Here is an 18029-nt window from a genome sequence, read left to right as displayed (position 1 = left end):
TCAGTGGGTCTCAGTCTTATTTCGAACGAATCATTGCGATCCGACCTTCCGCGAGCTGCGTCCTGCTAGTTGGGGTGTGTGTTGGGTGTTTCCTATACTGAAACGGTAAAACAGGAGCAGGAAAATGTGTCAAACAAAATGAAAGTAACGTGAAACGTGGAAATAAATAATATAACAGAAGCACAAGTGGTAGAACAAAAAAACAAAGAAAGGGTAATGGATGATGTAAGGGTATTGCGAGAATATCTGATTTATTAATACTGTATATTTCAGCTGGTGTGTCGGCGTCGGCTCTTCTTTGAAGTGTTTGTGTCTCCCCACCATGGTTCTTGATTGCGGTCCCCTTCCCCCCCACTCTCCCTTCCCTCCGTTCTACGAGTTATAAAATAGAACCCAATTAACTAAACAAGGCCAAGTGTAAAACTAAAGTAAATAGGAATCGAGATAGAAATCAAGAACGGAAGAAGTGTGTTTTATCTATCAGCATCACAAAAGGAGTTGCTCAAACCAAATCCTCAATATCGTTTTTTCGTTATCTGTGTTGTGTCTGTTTCGAAGCCGAACGCTAGAGACTACGAATACGTATCCTATATCTATGTACACCGAATTGCGGTAAGTTAAAAATAAAGAATCTGCAAAGTCAAAACATTAATTGCACTTACTGCTACGGTACACGGTCGCTTACCAACTAACAAAACGAGGATAAAAAACGGGCGCAGTTTTACGGCCGCCGAATAAAAATAAATAAACAATTGCGCCAAAAATGACAAAAACAAAACTGACGAATTGGAAGAACCAATAGAAGAACGTGAGAGGGAGAGAGAGAGCTGTGCAGTAAGAAGCAGGGGAGAGCATGGCCTACTGGCCTATTGATTGACACACAACACAGGAGAAGAAAACACCCTAACACCGGCCCACTTTCTTCAGGAAGCACATTTTTCTCCCTCCCCTTCTCCTTCTCTCTCTTTCTCTCTCTGTCTCGCACACTGCGCTCGGTTCGCTTGCGTTCTCGGTAATTGATTTGACCATTGTTTGACACGTGGTTGACATGCAGAGGTTGCTTAGACTATTATTGTTTGTGTGACTGTCTGTATGTGTGTATGTTGGGTTTCGTTTGCGGCTGTGTGTAACGATGAGTAAAAATACGTATATAATCTTAAGAAATAATATTCGAGAAAGCACCATACATTTTTCTTCAACTTAGGAATAGCCCATTGAAACATTAAACTAGAAACGTGTTTGTCTTTTCCGGTCCGATAATATCATGTTGCGTGTTGCACGAGCCGTTTGCCGTCAAAAAGGAAAAGATCCTCGCCACTTTCCACTAGCGACCCTAGAGGTACTGCACTTCGATACAACCGACCAGTCTTCCGGTGTGCAGCACGTGCTCCGCAACGTGCGCCACAATTATTGCCCCGAAGAACTTAAAGTAGTATATCTATCCGGATCCGCGTATAAACTCCGCTGCTGCCTCCGATCAGTAGTAACAAATAAGTTATGTAACGTGTTCGCGTTGCACCTTGAGCGTCTGGCGTCAAAAGCTGCGCGTGTTAAACTCAGGGAAAAGAAAACAAAGTCTACTAGCGCCACCGTCACCTACTGGACCTACTAAGCGGATGACGTCATGCCGGGGCGAAGTAATCACAAAACGAGAACGAACGTAGGATCCCGGAACGTAGGAATTGAGCTAAGGTTGCGATAACAATTTGAGGGGACCCTCCCGGAGCGGAGCCTAACTCGGCGTCGGTGGCTGCAGGCGCTGGCGCATGAATCTTAAATATTAGTCCTGCCCGTTCTGTTGGTATATCTCGCGCCGGCTGTCGGCCAGCGGGTCGGCGGCCGGCCGGTTCAGGGCGAGCGGTTGCGGGAAGTCATCGTCCAGCGATTGCTTCGAGCGATCGCTCTTGCAGTCCTCGTCGACGGCCAGCGACGGGAGCGAGTGGGGCGGGTGCCGGTCCGGGGGCAGCAGGTTCAGCATGCTGAGCGGAAGTCCCGGAAAGCCGCCCGGGAAGTCCGGATAGAACCCACCCGGGAACGGGTTGAACAGTGGGTTCGGGCTCGACAGTAGCTCCGGTTCCGACGAGACCGACCGAGGGCCCCGGAGATCACTGGCACCTCCGCCGCCACCACCGCCACCACCACCACCACCGTTCGGTCCGCTGCCATTGCTGCCTTCTCGGCCGGGGCCACCGTGGTGATGCAGGTGGTCCCCTCCTTGATCCTTGTTGCCGCTGTCCTTCTTGTCCTTGCCGGAACTATTGCCAACGCCCATCTGGAGCAGCTCGATCGGTGGCCCGCTGATGCAGTCCTTGCGCAGTTGCTCCAACTTCAGGCTCTTGCCGTACTTGCCCCGCACATACATCAGGAGTGAGTTGTACGGGATGCCGAAGATCCGTGACGCTTGGCTCGTCGTCATCTTCTTGTTCCAGACGTGCTGCAGCGCCTCGGTTAGCTCCGCGTTCGTCCACGACCGTGGCGGTCCTCCCCGCGGGGCCGAGTGTTGTCCCTTCGGTCGATTCACTGTGGAGTGAGAGAGAGAGGAAAAAGTAGACATAATTACTAATTTTGACAGGAAGACAACAGGCGTAGTACTGTAACTCGAATTGCATAGCTTCAGACGGCGTTCGATTTTTGTACTTAAAGTCCAAAAGTCCCCTATTTAAACAACTGCAATCTCGTTATAGCGAGCTTCTGATTTGGACCGCCTAGGTTCCCGCCTAGAGCCTAGCGCAACGTCCCGGAATAGAAAGTGCGATCGAGTTGCGGTCTAGCAGGGTGGGAACCGATCGCGGTATCACCCCGCGGTAAAGATCACCCGCGGGCCGCGGCCCGGTTCCCGGGGGGCGTAGTGAGAAAAGTCGTGACCATCGGGCGGGCCCATCAGATGTTTGCCGAAAGCCACGCTCCGGGGAAGGATTTGGAGGTGTAGCCCGACACATTGGAGGTAGTCCATTTGTCCAATTACAGAAACAAGCTCCAGGTACCGATCAATTAATTATCCTCGCGATGATACCTCGCTAGGTCCTGGGGTCAGGCACCCGCATCGCACCTCGCATCACCCTCACATCATCGCGCATCATCACTGACTGATAACCTTTTCCCGCATGCGACCGCTGAAAGAAAGTCTTTACCGGGCGATCAGAGAAGGTCTCAAAAGGGGGGGCTCGGGGAACTAGACTAGAGGCTCCTGAGGCTGGGCTGGCTTTTGGGCCGACTTTCTGTCGACTCATCATGACGCGGAGCTGCTGGCCAGCCATCGAGGGCCGCCAGTTTAGTTGCTCCATCATTTCACGACTCTCTCCCCGACCCCACGACTGCCACTGGGACTGGGACCTATGATTTCGGCGGGCCCAACAGTGACGCAACGACGCGCACATCTTGTTAGCACGTTTGATCCGCTCCCTGGCGGCAACCTCTATGATGCCGCCCGAATACCCACTTTTTGGCACACAACCCGCTGCCGGGGTAGTTGTTGTTGTTGCTGCGTTGTTACGAGGTGCCCCATGTGTGAGAAAAACGTGGGGCGAAAAATATTATCTCTTTGTTTGGGAGGTCGCGCCGGTGGGTCGTGCGCAAGGCACTGGCGGCCATTCTTGGTCGGGGCCGGGTTTCGCGCTACATAAATCTTCGCGTGTTTGGTTGCGCCCAAAAATAAACCACAACCCGAACGGCGCATTATTCAGCTGTGGCAAGAGACTCCGGAGCTACTGCTTGTTATTGCGTATGGGCTTCCTCTGAATTCTTCATCACAATCCTTGGCGTTCTTGGGGATTCGTGTACGGGGAGGAAGTCCAACAAGCTGCGAGGCATCCGCAGAAACGGTGCTTGACGTGCAATCGTGACCTGAGCCGGGAGACGGCTGTCTCAGTCCTCAGTCCCGATTCTGATTTGGAATCAAGAAGTTATCCTCAAAAAGTCTGCCGAAAGAATGAAAGTTGAAGGAAATCGTCCCGGAGGCCGGCAATATCTCTCCTCGGTCTTGTGTCCTCCGATATCAAATGTACTGATGCGCGGTGTGTGGTGGAAAAAAAAGTGGTCCAGATCTCTTCTGTGAGGTCCTCCTGCACCGTACCTCTAACACCTTCGCCGGGGTAATAAATGTAATTTCATCCATCTCGGTGCATTATCTGCGCGAATGCTCTTTTTTCCGGCGTTCCGGTGTGCTTAATTCAGGGTCTTCCGCCGGCCGGTAATCGCTCACACGGCCAGTCCTTTACTGCGGATCTCTCTCGCTCTCTCTCTAGTGCCAGTTTTTGCCACCCGCTTCCGTGTGAACCGAGCGGCGACGGCGAACCAGATAAAAGTCCTTCACTTTCAATTTTCACCTCTCACATCGCCAGCAGCCAGCGCATCCTTTCGATACGGTTTGCACTTTTCTGTTCCCGGCGGCCACCTTCGGTTTTTTCGCTGATTGAATCGTCATTTTCTCACCCACCAGCAGCACCGGTGGCCGGGGTGCAGTTTTTCGCCACTCAGTTCCAATCCCGGACCAGGCGAGCAGACTATCAATCGAGGCACAGGATTCCTCATTCGGGCGGCACATCAACCTTGCGGAGCAACTGACGGAACAGATCGCTGGCTTAATGTCTTGTTTTCCACTCATTGATCGGTGATGGCCACCGCTTCGGCACCTCTTTCATTCATACGATCGCGAGCTACACGCTGTTGCTTTTTGCCAAGAGATGTCCCTTTGAGATTAAGATTGAGTCCCCAGTCCAGCACTCAGTCGGACCACACAAGGGATCTGCAGTGGAAAAAAACCGGGAAGCACATGAATGGAGCCCCCAACTCATGTACGTAATGAAACGGTTCCAACCGCGAACTCTTGGAGGTTGGCATGGAATGGTTTTCGGAACGTTCAAAGTGCCGATTGGATCGATGCAGTGAAGTTTCGTAAATTTAATCACCAACATTGACTCTTCGAAAGTGGTTTCTGTCCGGAGCCAAGTCGGAGTGGATTAAATGGTGGTTGATTAAATTCGCGCAGGACAACAATTAAGTTGCTGAGTGCCTTGTGGGTCCTTCCCCATTAATCACACATCAGCAAATGAACACAAAATAGGATCAAACTAAATGCAAACAACACCGAATAGACGATGGTCGGTAGTGTTCTATCATTGGCCACCTATCACATGAGTTTGGCCGTTGAGCCCCGATACATCAAAACATTAATAGTAAAATTAAAATTACTTCAATAATAAGTACTTCCGGTCCAGGACCTCGGTGCTAAAAATTCTGAATCGCTTTTCGATTAATTCTTTATTTTCAGGGTGTAGAACCCATAAGAACTAGGTAAAAGGGCATCCTCAGGCGGTGTCATCGTCCATGTGAGCACAGATAAGTTGGTTCTACTGTGGGTAAGCGTGGCCTTAAAATGATGGTGTTTTTCATACTAAACCCCGAACTACGAACAATTAATGTAACTGAGTTTTGATATTTTTGAATGAATTTTTTTAAATATTTTTTGTGATCTATCTCTGATGAATGATGAATAATTTGAAGACCTCAAGCGGTTAATTATTGACTTCTTTTCACGAACCTCGGGAGAAGATACTGCTTGTTTCGTAGCTTCTGATCTGTTCGAACCATTCAAAATTAAAGCAAAAAAAGTGCAACCGTTTTTCACCTTCAGAAACTGCTCGAAACTGCTCGAATGGCACTAATATTCACAGCTCTTGTAACTTTTAACCTATTCAGCTAACCATTGAGTGTTGGCGTGCTTCGAAGGGTCAACTTTTACTTCCTTCTGCTGCCCAAAAAGCCGACCCTATGGGTAGAGGTTTCGTGGACCTCAGCGAAAAGTGTGTTACCCGCCGGCGGTTGGGCCGAGCGAGGGTGGAAAAAATCAGCTCAATCAATCCGTGAATCGCCTCGCCGCCGAAACTAGCCGCCCACCAGAAGGGGGGCGGGAAGGGTAACTCCGGTAAACGGCGGCCCATCGACGGTGTGGTCATCCTCATTCACACCACACCGTGGCCGCGGCCGTGCGCGGCCAGATTGATTCGGTAGTGATGTCTAAATATGCAATTAATCGAATTGATTGAAGGAAAAGAAATTGATTGAATGAAAAGGAAACGAAGGGAAGGGAGAAAACAAGAAGCGAAAAAGAGGGGCGCTGAAGAAGACCAGTGGACACCAGTCCGCAGAATCGAGCGCCCGAGAAAGAGAGAGACTCGTGCGATGGTACAAGGAAGAAAAGGTGGAAAACGATGCGAAGACAGAAAGAAAGCCAACGGAGAAAATAAAACACCAAACAACAACAAAAAAACGGTAGTCTAGAGGTAGAAAGAGAGACCCTCGGAAGAAGTAGGTGAGAATAATGCTAAAGCGTTCTGTTCGGCCGGACAATGGCCAGGAAGGAGTGGTGTATCATTATCGCGTCTCCGTATCTCCCTGCTGTTGACTCGTTGCGCCACCGAGCTGCGTGTTGGCCCCGAGGCGCCACCGAAAGGAGAGTCCCGCCGCGAGGGAACCGGCTCGGTAGCCTATGGGAATCGGCGGCAATCGGCGCTTGCAACGGCCTAAGTGAGTCTCCGAAAAGTCTTGATTGGCATATCGGCGGAGATTGAACCTGTAGCAGCAGCAGCAGCAGCAACCGTGTACAGTTAGACTCATCCTGTGGTTTTCGAGGTCTTGACGAAAGCGCCCCGGCCGGAACTGCCACCGGTAAACGTTTCCGGGGAACACTGGACCGAAGAGTACCGAGTGGCCGAGTACCAGGAACCTGGCGGCGCCCATGTGGCGTCGAACATCGCACTGCTTAACGGGGCAACCGGCAGGTGACCTTCAGGTAGATCGTAGACCGTAGGAAAATGACGTTTATCGGACGTAATGAGTAGCGGGCGCATTTAAGTCATTAGCTAAATGGGCAAATTTCGTTGCTTCGTTGCGGTCAACGGTTGTATCTTCCGCGGTCGCTAGAACCGGGATCGCGTCATGGTGCGATGTTATTGTTGTTGATTCAAAACCCAAACTCGGTGTACTTTTGTATTTCCGTGTTGTTTCGAGCACATTCTTCTATTTCTAAAGTGTTTTGTCTAGGCGTTGCAAGCTATTTTCCTAGTTGCTTGATTTTTTTGCTTGTTTTTTTTCTAGTTTCACATTTCTTTTGAAACCACTTTCAACATTCTTTAGCAGGTTTTTTTCACTTTGCTTGTCCAATTATGTTTTCAGCTTTGGAATGCACTGCTTTATTTGTCACACTTGTTTCATTGTTTTATTTTTCTTTGTTAAATCTTCGCCATTTTCCAAATTCATTCACTTGTTTTTTTCCCATTCTTCATTCTTTGCTGTTCTTTTATTCGATTTCACGAACGTGTGCGCTTGTTTACGTTTGTTTAACTAGTTTCAGGTCGTCACTTACTTTAACGAACCTTTTTTCAATTGTTTCTAGCAACTTGGTGCACCTGCACCGATCTGCCAATCAAACAGCTTTTTCCAAACCTTTCGCCAAATGCCACCAAGCGAATTTTATCCAACCCCAAAACACCTCGGGCCGACCTTTTGCATCGGAAACAATCGCGTCTGCCCACCGCCTACGGGACGGAGCCGGAGTGGGCCCAGATTGGTCAAACATTTTCCTTTCAATAGAGTTATTACACACCGACGCTCGTCGGTCGGTCGATCGGACGAGATCAGCGATACAATCATTCAATTACTCAATTTCGCCCGCCCGAAACGGGGCCCATCCTAAACCGGGCGGCCCTGTCAGCCGGGGCTAGGGCACAGAATCTTAACACCCGCCCCGGGGGCATCCTCGCTTGACTAGAGGGGGGGGGCGCCAGGCGACCCGAAAAGGGCACACCCGGGCCCCGGCGATTGGCGAACCGTCCCCGCTAACATATCGCCCAGATAATGATAGTCATTTCGAGCACATTTATTCTGCATATGCACTGCACTGCACTTTATGGGCTCTTGTTTTTTTTTCTTCTTCTAAAGGCTGCCCTTTGCTGCTAAACCCGCCCCCGTCCCACCCGCGAGGACCACCCAGTGACGGGTGGCGTTGGCGTAGAAGAGCCGGTCGGCAGGATGCGCGGCGGAGGCTGATTGATGATTTATCTTGATCGTTTGCGATGGCGGTTATCTATGGGATTTGGTTTTTGTGCTTCCCCTCCCCCCCGTGGCCGGGGGCCATTTACCCGCACCACCCCACCACCACCGCACGGCAATGGCCCATTGTGCGGGCGCGCTGACAGGATCAGGGGTTTTTGTTTATTTGCTTACAGCGGAGCAATTGAGCGGAGCGAATTGAGCAACGCGGCTGCTCGTGGTGGTAAAAAAGGTCGAACCAGGTCGTGGCTAGCGAAGGTGGGCACCTAGTCCCCGGGGGTTGGTGCTCCACTGCACCTCCACAATCGGGGCAAATAAGCCTTTCAATCCGATCGATCAGCGCGGCCGCACATCCTGGGCCGCGAAAGTGGCTCGTTGAAGCGAGACAGCCGAAAAGGGCTCTGGCCTCCTGGCAGTGTGTTGGGCTGGCCTGCCCGAAACAATGCGCCGCTCCACCGCGTCTCACGCTCGCCGGGCAGGCCTGAGGTCCTGAGGCGCATATCGTTTTCTGTGTGTGCCGGGCGAAGACCGACAGCGAATCCATTATTTGCATATAAAGCTTCTCTCGCCGATCGATCTATGCGCCACCCACACCCGCCGACGACGACGACGAACGTGGCGCAACCGGTTCCCGGGGACGAGCCGAACGCGGACCTGCCACGTGCCTAGCTAATGCCGCATAATGGGCCGGAGAGCACACGTTCGGAACTGCACACTGCGCACATTGGGCCCCGCTGGGACCGAGGCGCCCTGGCCAGCGTTGATGAAGATGCAACCACTAAGTGAGTGCTTAGGCCACGTTACCGAGTTTTTCTTCTATCATTGTGCTTTTTTATGTCACACGATACAGTGGGACATCAGTGTGGTCCATTAGCGTAGTGAGTTCTTCCATCGATAGTGATAGTGAAGAGCCCCAACTTGGGGATTCTATTTTCTGAAATAAAACTCGTAATAAAAATGAAACACGTTGACACGCTTCAATCCGTGGTATCAAAATGCTCTCCGTTTTTATTTCTCCTTCCTTATTTATAGTTAAATGGTGCCCCCGCAGCTCACACATACCAACGAAATTCCATTCCAGCTATGATATAAGCTTCGCGTTTTTAATGCCCTTATTTGGTCCGAAATTGTGAGATGGCTCGTCCATGTCCCAGCCTGCGGTCAATCAATGCCTTATCAACCCCAACCAACTCGTATGGGCCGTTTAATAGAGTAGTGGCTACCTCGAAATCTCACACGACAGCTCGAACCTGAGTTCGAATCCCCCGGCAAAACGCAGAAAACAGAGCTGCTCAAGTCCCTATAAAAGTCTGGGGCATTTAAGTTCGGAAACGATTACTTACTTTACTACAACAAGCTCAATGGTCCGATCGAGAATTTTTCGACAAACATCAGACGAGAAGGATTTTGACATATCTCCAATTTCGAATGCCAAAAGTTCAGTTTAAACGATATTACGACGATAACGACTGGATATTGAGGCAAGAATTTTGGGACTAAAATATTCCTTCGGAAATTGGGTCACCAATTCGGACACCAAAGCTCTCGAACCAAGTACGGAAAGTTTGGGCAACGAAACGTTCGGGAAGATGATTTTTTGGCAACTCCCCGGTCCTTCTAGCCATGTTGAGTGTCATTGAACAATCTTTTAGTTTATAAATTATCCTGGAAAGCTTCCGTTCTGTACCCGGATAAGAATGGAACAGACAAAAAGCAACCTATTTTGTTAAAATTCTAAAGTCGTACATTGATATGAAAGTATTTATATAAAAGTATCTGGGAAGGATACTTAACTACTAAAGTAAAGAATACTTATAGGACCTAAAAGCAGACAACAATACTGTAAAGTTTTTCCTGATTTGGAAAACTGCCACTAGGACAAAAGCACCAGTAATAATGGTACCTCTTCAGTGGCACCATTAAAATGCCACGCGGATCACACCACTTCGACCAATCGAAAAGTATTGGCCAACTATAGAGTTGGAAGTTGAAAAAGAATACTGTGGACATGAAGAATTGGAGAAGACAACGTACCTGGTCTGGTTGACCTACAGAGTTTCCGAAAACATGATTGAAGGATTCTGTAGACGAGTCTACGATTTCTTCTACACGAAATCACAATAAAATCTGCTTGGAACCCGAGCGGTTTAATTTGGAAGCTCAGAATAGTAGCTTCACTTCACCCCAAACAGTATTTTTACCCCGTCTAATTAACAACGTAACAATAATCCTGTCATATGCAACCGACACGCCTAATATCGCCACGCTTTGACTCAAAGACAGCGGAAATATTAAACAAAAAAAAGAGATTACCGCATGTCTAGGAACATGCCGTGGGATGGCATCGTTAACACGACTAACTTCATCAAAGTATCATGATGGCATCGGAAATTGTTCTCCGGCCCGACGCGACTTCGCCCGTCAAAGTAACAATTCATTTAGTCACATTCTCAACCCCACCAAAGCCATGTGTTGGCTGCGGTTGGCTACTAAAGTTGAAAGTCATTAGAAGCGACGAAGTCCAACTCCACGGAAGGCCACAGGTTAGGGCCCGAGCGGTGCATGCACGGGGTTGACTTGCGTTTAAGCGGGACCACAAACTACGGCCCCGCGCGGAACTCGGTATGCAACTCCCCCCGGACATGGCCCGGACTCTGCTGCGAGACACGACAAAGTTTTCAACTCCCGTTTCCTGCTCCCGGTTCCGCACCCGATTCGATTCGCCGTCCAAGCGAAGTTGGCCGCCAGAAAGGCCGCTCGGAATGGCGAAAGTAACCGGGGCGTAGCTTGCGAAGCCTTGCGGGTTCATACATGGTCTCCGATGTGATCAAAGATATGACATCGCTTCGTCCTTTTTTTGTGGTGCCGTTTGGTTGTTTGTTTGGTTACATCCCCAATCGGTACGGTCGGTCGTTACGCAGGACCTACGCGAGAGTCCTTCCCCTCGCGCGGAACGAACGATTCCTCAACCTATGCGTGTGACTAGTGGTATGTCAAAACAGAGGCCAACCAACGCGCCCGTGTATGTGTGGAAGGCCAATGTCTGGTCTGGCACCGGCATATAGGACACACTTCTCCCCTTCTCCTCCACCAGCCGTCGGTTCTTGGCAGTGCTTGACGCATGGGGTCGACTCCGAACCAGGCGAGTCCTTGCGATGCCGAACGCGTTTTTTCCCCCGTAGCCAACTCCTTAGCTTAGCGTCACCAACGAAAACAAACAAACGGCGGACCTAAAAGGTCCAGCTCGGCGAAGGGAAACGCAGCGCGAATTTGGCGGAAATTTGGCCAAATAAATTTCGTTTCCATGTGGCTTCCCGTTCTTCTTTTTTTTTTGTTGTCCTGAGTGTAGAGGTGGTCCTGTTCGTTTTTATGCCATTCTGCTGGTGCTGGTGTCCTTTCGGGTTAGTCGCGTTCCGAAACGGGAGTACGGGCTTCTGGGTTGGTTTTCCATCAGACACATGCGCCACGCGTTGCAGGAATTCAAGGCTGGTGTTTTCTTATTAATAGCATAACTGGGAACCGTTTGAGAAAATGCAGAGCCACCATGCACTGCACTTTTGAGTGCCAGACGTACTTCACTGGAACAATCGGGACTTTGAGTCGGCACTTCAGATGCCGACTGAGCAACCATTCAAACCATCCTTAAAGTCAGGGCTGGTGCCCTAAATAAAAGGTGACCGAGTTATAATTTTAACTTCCACAACAAATTTAAGTTGTTCTTCATATTATGCTCACAATAAGCAAAATAAAGTTGAAATAATATTCCCATCTGTTACAATACCAAAAAACATGATCGAGTTTCCGATACGATTTTGTGAGTTGGGAAATTACCAAGACACCATTTTTATGTGCAGCTTTGTGGACGAAACAAAAAAAAACAGTTCCCTAGGTCCTTGCTGCAATATATATAATAAATGGCAATCAATGGAATGTTAGAAGTAATGCCCATTGTAAGGTTGGAGATAGTAACAGTAACGAGATAAAATAATAATAAAATTATAATAATTATATTAGAAACATTTGAACACTTCATCAGTTCGCGTTGATAGTGAGATCGATTAAGTAGAACAAATGAACAAAGCCAGTTTTCCTTAGATATGACCTGCTATTCATTAATTGATGTCATAGAAAAATGAAAAACTTGCTTGAGATGTTTTTTGCTTTGGCCTTGTTAGATCTTAAGATTTTGGAGACCAAAAAATTAAAACAAATTTACCTGTAGACTCATTGGAATCTTTTAAACGAGCAACGCAGATTACTTGACTCGCTCGCTACGACTACTGCAGAACTTATGTGGGCTCGTTTCTGTTTGAGCATTGACGAAATAAGATTTAATGCCGTATTGCACCATTCTCACACGGAAAAACACAAGAGCTCCACCCAAAGACAAAAACCATACAAAATAAACAATCGATCCGCTTGTAGTGCCGAAGAATTGCACCAATTCTTCTGCGAAACCCTGTTCGACCCACGAACCACGGCGCCTAGCATCATGGGCTAGCGAGGCGAGCAGCATAAAGCACACCTCCGCGCGTTCCCACCGATCAATCGAAGATCACGAACCGACGGACCAGGAATTGCCGCCAGTTCGGGCCGCCAGTTGGGTCCACGGACTCCACTTCCCGGCCGAAAAATGTTTAACATTCGCGCCAAAACAATCGGCACCGCTGCACCGGTGTCGCTGCTTTGATCTCCCTACATACCGAAGCTCCTGGGTGGAGGGCGGTTGGGGGTGGTCAACGTGTCTTACACACACACCCACACGATCTGGAATGCTTTTCGGAAGAGTTTCCAACTCGCCGCGAGATGAGGTAGAGCACTCCTAATCAGGCAATATGGATGATCCTGCCGGCGTGTTACCGATAATGAGAGAGAGAGGCAGAGAGACTACCTCGGGGAGGCCTGAGGTCTGAGGGCGTTCAATCGACCCGCCGCGCGATCGGTGGCCTCTGGGGGGGGATGATGATTAATAATTTCCCACATTGTCAAATCGATTCACGTGAATCATTTATCTCATCTCCAGCATACCTTCCTCGAACTCACTCTCCGTCTCTCTCCCTCTCTCTCTGTCTCTGTTACATTTTTTTTGTCTTCCAGTTGGTGGTGGGGACTCCACATTCGCCACCATCATCATCACCATCATCGTGATCATCGCCGGCATATCGGCGTCGTCATCGTCGTCGGAGGCTGCCGTTAAACGTGTGTCCAATTCAATCGCCCATTTACTTTGACGTTTGCTCTTTGAAGTTTGACAGGGGGTGGTGGTGGTGGAGGGCACACCCCCCAGCCAATCACCCACTGTCGAAGAAGGCATTTTCAGGGGGGCGAGAACTCCTGTGTCGCCCTCTGGCGTGTGACGTTTGTTTGCTTGGTCTTTCTATTTTTCTCTCCCTGTCTCTGTTCATTTTCGGAAGGCTTTCTCCATATTATCCTCCGAGATGCCGAGCATCATTTATGATCGTAATTCACACCTAATCAGCGATGTCGCGGCACATGCTCCTCAGCGTCGTCAAAAGCCTGACGCGCGCGTTAACGCAAGATTCTGACGCGTGTCAGACAGCAGGAGCCCATGTGGAGGCCGCCCCCATGGCGGTGGCCTATTTTTTATCCTCTTTTTGAATGTTTTATGCTTAACCGATGCTCGGCGTGGCGGGGGTATGCGTCGTGATGAAATGGAGATAACCACGAGTATGAATAATTTTATCACTCGCGTGGCTCTGGCTCGGCGGGGTCTTCGGTCGGGTGGAAAATTAAAGAGATTTGGAGATTTTTCGCGCTTTTTCCCACCAGCAAGGACGTGTGCGCTGTGCGCGAAAGTTCGTGTGACAAATTGTGGCGCGGGCCACGTTGGATCGCGGTTCGTGGAGTGAGCTGCTAAATTGATTGAAAGTTGCAGCTGTGGTGTGGCAGGCACCAGTAGGTGGAACACATCGCTCAGCCTCAGGTTTACGAGTTTTTGACAGCCTTTAACTACTACGTAGGGGATCTAGAGGGCCCAGGGGGAGTCGCGCGGTGGGAATTGATGACATTGCCGGTTACCCCGGTTGATTTATTAAGCGTGAACTCGCGCACGAGGCAAACAAGGCTAATGTGGCTGCGTTTAATGAGTGTTAAAACATTGATGATGACTTTTCGCGAGCATAGATCATTTATCAGATCAACGATTTTTGCGCCCACCGGGGGTGACTGGTGACTGGGTGTTGCCGGTGAGCCGTTTTATCGCTCCTTTTATTAGGGTGTGATGTTCGTATAAAGGAAGTGGAATTTTGGGCGACCTCTCGACCGCTACTTAATTGAACACTACGAACACGCATATAATGTTTGGTCGATGGGGGGCCATCAAGTAGCGTTAACAATATTATATAAAGAATATTTTTCCAAAGACCCAAAGGGCAAAGACTTTGGCCCTAGCTTTGGTCTAAGGAAAGCAAAAAATAGGCTAGTCTAGGGTATTCGTCAATACTGCTCTAAGAAGCATTTTTTGAGAAGGAATATGACTTCCTTTTGCCATTCGAAAGCTCGAATTTGAACAGTGGAGAGCGAAAAGAAGTTTAGTTACTGAACATTTGAATAATTGAATAATTTGAATTTTTTTTAAACAAGTTTAGTTGAAGATTAAAGTTTGAAGTTTTCAGTTTTTCACAGCAATAACCTTCGTTTTGCTTGGTGGTAAAGCAACTGGGGCAGATTTAGTTATTTATGAGTAATAATTACTTGATTTTTTACATGTTTTTATATTCAAAATGCAAAATGAAGACTGAGAAACGCTCCGTGTAGAAGTCACTAGACATAACACTATTTCTGAGCTTGTAAGATGGGAGAACCCTTGAATTATCGTAAACTAACCGATGAAAAAGGGAAATTGGTTATAGTTATGAGTACTAATGGTAAAAATAATAGGAATTTTGAAAAATGTGTCTACAAAAGCGAACAAACAATCGGCAAAATAATAAAGGAAGTTCTTTAAGCAAGGGCAACATGAAAAAGAGAATTTGACTTTCGCAATGCTTTGAAACCTGCTTCATTCTGTGGGCATTAATGGAACATCGAGTGTCTCGTAAGGGATCGCGTACTTTAACGGAGTTAGCCAAGATCATTGAAGAAGGCGGGTCCACAATAACAGCAGGAAGGTCATCCAGAAACAGAAAAACGGAGTTTAGGTTTCCTCGCCAATCCCAAAGCGCGCCAGAAGGTATGCAAACAGCAACTCTCGCTCGTATGTGTTATCCTTTAATTTCCATCGATAAATCTTTACCATTCAGTGTAACAGATTGTTGAATTGAATGAACCAGCACAAACCATCGTCGACAGCGGAGAAAACGGAAAAAAGATTGCAGAAATCACAAGGAAGCAACAATGTTTCTGGAACATCTTCAATCTCCGAGGACCTTTCATTCTCAGTGAGTTCAGATCTCGCAAGAAAGCCCCGAAAGCCCATCGGGCGGGCTGGCTAATCTCGTTAAACTATCTTCGTGCTTCGTGAGCAGAACTTATCACAATCATTGCCACCGACACAAACACACACATACACGCTATTCCCAATAGACAAAAGCTGCGCGCGCACGATGAAATCGGATCCATCACATCCATCGCACGCGCGGATATTTCAAACTCCGCGCTCGCTCGTCAACGCGCCAACATACCACCAGCACGTAAAGCACTCAGCCTCGGAGAGATGGCCACAGGGAGATGGGTGAGAAATAGGATCACCCTCGGGTGATTGTTGGGTGTAATGGAAACCCCCGGCGGACGCTTGTTTGTTCACTAAAAACACTTCACCTTCACTCCTAGCTCTCTCTGTCTCTCTGTCTGGGGCTGCCGCTCAAAACAGTATCAAACAACGGACGATGTTGCGAACGCACACACCCACCCGCCGCCCGGGGATGATAATAAATTATCGTTTTATTCTTTTCTGATGTGATTTATTGCTGGTTTTGTTGATACTACGCGGTGCACATCACTTCAGGCTGCTGCTGCTGATGTGCTCCCGTGTCGCGGTGCCCCCGATGCCCCCGGGCCTCTCAGACGAAGCTTAAGATCCTCTCAGCTGTCGAGGAGCTTCTATTTCTTTTTTGTCCCCCCTTTTTATTGTTTCGAATTGAATTTGAATCGTGCGCGTAGCCAGCCGTTGATGGTGGTTGACGGAACTTTGTCATAAGTTCAAGTTCCTTCTCGCTCGCTCGGCCAGCTTTATGGTCTTTTAATCGGTCGAATGGTCCGGTTATGAGATGATGCTTATGCTTTGGAAGCCACACAGTGACAATTGACTAATAACGATCATGGTTGTTTTCTTTGTTTCGGATTCGGATTTTTTTCCCCTATGCTCGCCCTCCCGATGGTGTCCTGCGGTCTAGCGGGAACCTGTTACGGTGTGGTACGCACGCGTGTGTGTATGTGTTAATCTTGGCGGAACTGTGGTCGGTTCTCCGCCACCAAACCTCCGCCCTCCGCCGCGGTCACCGTTTTTCGGTGGTTAACACCATTACGCCCGATGGCCGGGGCGTTGAAGGGTTGCGAGTTGAGGCTCGGCTTAAAACAAGCGATTAACGACCGACTCTCGCACGACTCTCGCAGGCGATGGCGATGGCCTTCTGGCAGGCCGCCATCGATCAAACGGTCGGCTGCCGATGCCGAGTAAACCACCACCACCACCGATCGAGCGACACATAACTATGCTCGAAAGCGTAAATTTCTTTCCCAATGCCCAGCAGCATAAGCATGTGCGGATCGCCGATCGTGTGGTTTTCGAGCAGCCTTCAGCTGCTAACCGCACCGGAACGGCTTGGCCTGCGCCTGCTCATTTGCGTCTCGGTTTAGTTGTGAATCATTCGGGGTTGACGTACGCCGACTCTGCGGACCCGCAACAAGTTGCTGCAACCTTGCGTTGATAGTGTGTTGTTGTTATCCTTCTTGTGGTTAAGAGAAACCATGACTTGCTGGGTCACCGTCCCGTCAAAGTGAAGCCAGGGTGATCCAAGTAGCACCGCTTTTTGTCGTCAAGAGCGAAGGGAGCTTGGTTTGTAGTGTTCAAAGCCCTGTGAGTCCCCGATTGATCTTCACAGTCGATACACACGGAAAAAGACGCGATGTACATTGCCCGATCGTTATCGAGAGAGGACAGATTTTGCGATAATTAGTTGTGAGAAGAAATGGTCTCCAGAGCTTAAGACACGCGGGACAATTATTCATTCTTTCCACAGCGCGCTCCCGTGCCGGGCTGTCGGACCAACCTGTTTCCCCGACCGATCGTGTGATCCGCGAGATCCGTGTTCTCTGCGTGGCTTGAAACACTTTGATCCTCGGGCGGTGATCCGCGGGCGAGGAGATCCGAGAACATTCAGGGGGTTCCGCGAGTGTCAGGTACATTAAAGACATACTAAATGACAACCCGCCTGCCTGGGTAGGCCCCACAGCACCACCCCCTGATCGTGTGTGGTCCCACCACCCACCCGGTCTGATCACTTTTATCGTCGTCGCTGCTCGTGGACAGCTGCTTGAAAGCATTGTCATGATTGATTGAGGTCAGCGAACCGAACCAGGGGTGGTTTGGCATTATTTCCTCAAAAGCTACAGGGAGCTCTGGGCTGGACTGGTGTGAGTAAGGGCTTATTTTGGTAGGTTTCGTTCGGGAGTTGAACTTCGCTTCTTTGGCATCATGATGTGGTGAGACTGTTTCGGAAGATGTACGTGGCCTGTTAAAAAAGTATCCGGAATTTTGAATTTCCCCGGGCTACGTATATTCGATTTTCGATTTTTCTGATGCGTTATGTTGCTACTCATGTCACTTACTAATGGTGATAAGGGCGGCCATTTTGACTAATCGGTCAATTTTCGGCAGTTTCTTTTGCTTGGACGTTTTTTGGCTCATCTTCGATTTTTTCTGCTTTACGGCAAAGAATTTGAATCAAATTTAGTTTGACAAACGAAATAAAAAACTCGGACGCAATCTAATTGTTGACTGTGGTTTAAGGTAAATCTGT

At 48.9% G+C, this 18029-nt stretch overlaps 1 protein-coding gene across 1 annotated transcript in view; it reads right to left on the bottom strand.

Annotated features, from left to right (window-relative positions):
- Nucleotides 1-1780: 1780 nt before the first annotated feature.
- The window catches only part of LOC131215271 (protein jim lovell), a 30335-nt gene continuing 14086 nt past the window's right edge, over nucleotides 1781-18029 (bottom strand). Inside the window, exon 3 of the mRNA XM_058209660.1 lies at nucleotides 1781-2520. Coding sequence (XP_058065643.1) covers nucleotides 1781-2520 — 740 coding nt within the window. The remainder of the gene's footprint in view (nucleotides 2521-18029) is intronic.

The sequence above is a fragment of the Anopheles bellator genome, chromosome 1 (genome assembly GCF_943735745.2).
Source record: "Anopheles bellator chromosome 1, idAnoBellAS_SP24_06.2, whole genome shotgun sequence".
In the NCBI taxonomy this organism is placed as follows: domain Eukaryota; kingdom Metazoa; phylum Arthropoda; class Insecta; order Diptera; family Culicidae; genus Anopheles; species Anopheles bellator.
The sequence above is the reverse complement of the archived record's forward strand: the minus strand, read 5'-3'. Positions and strand labels throughout refer to the sequence as shown.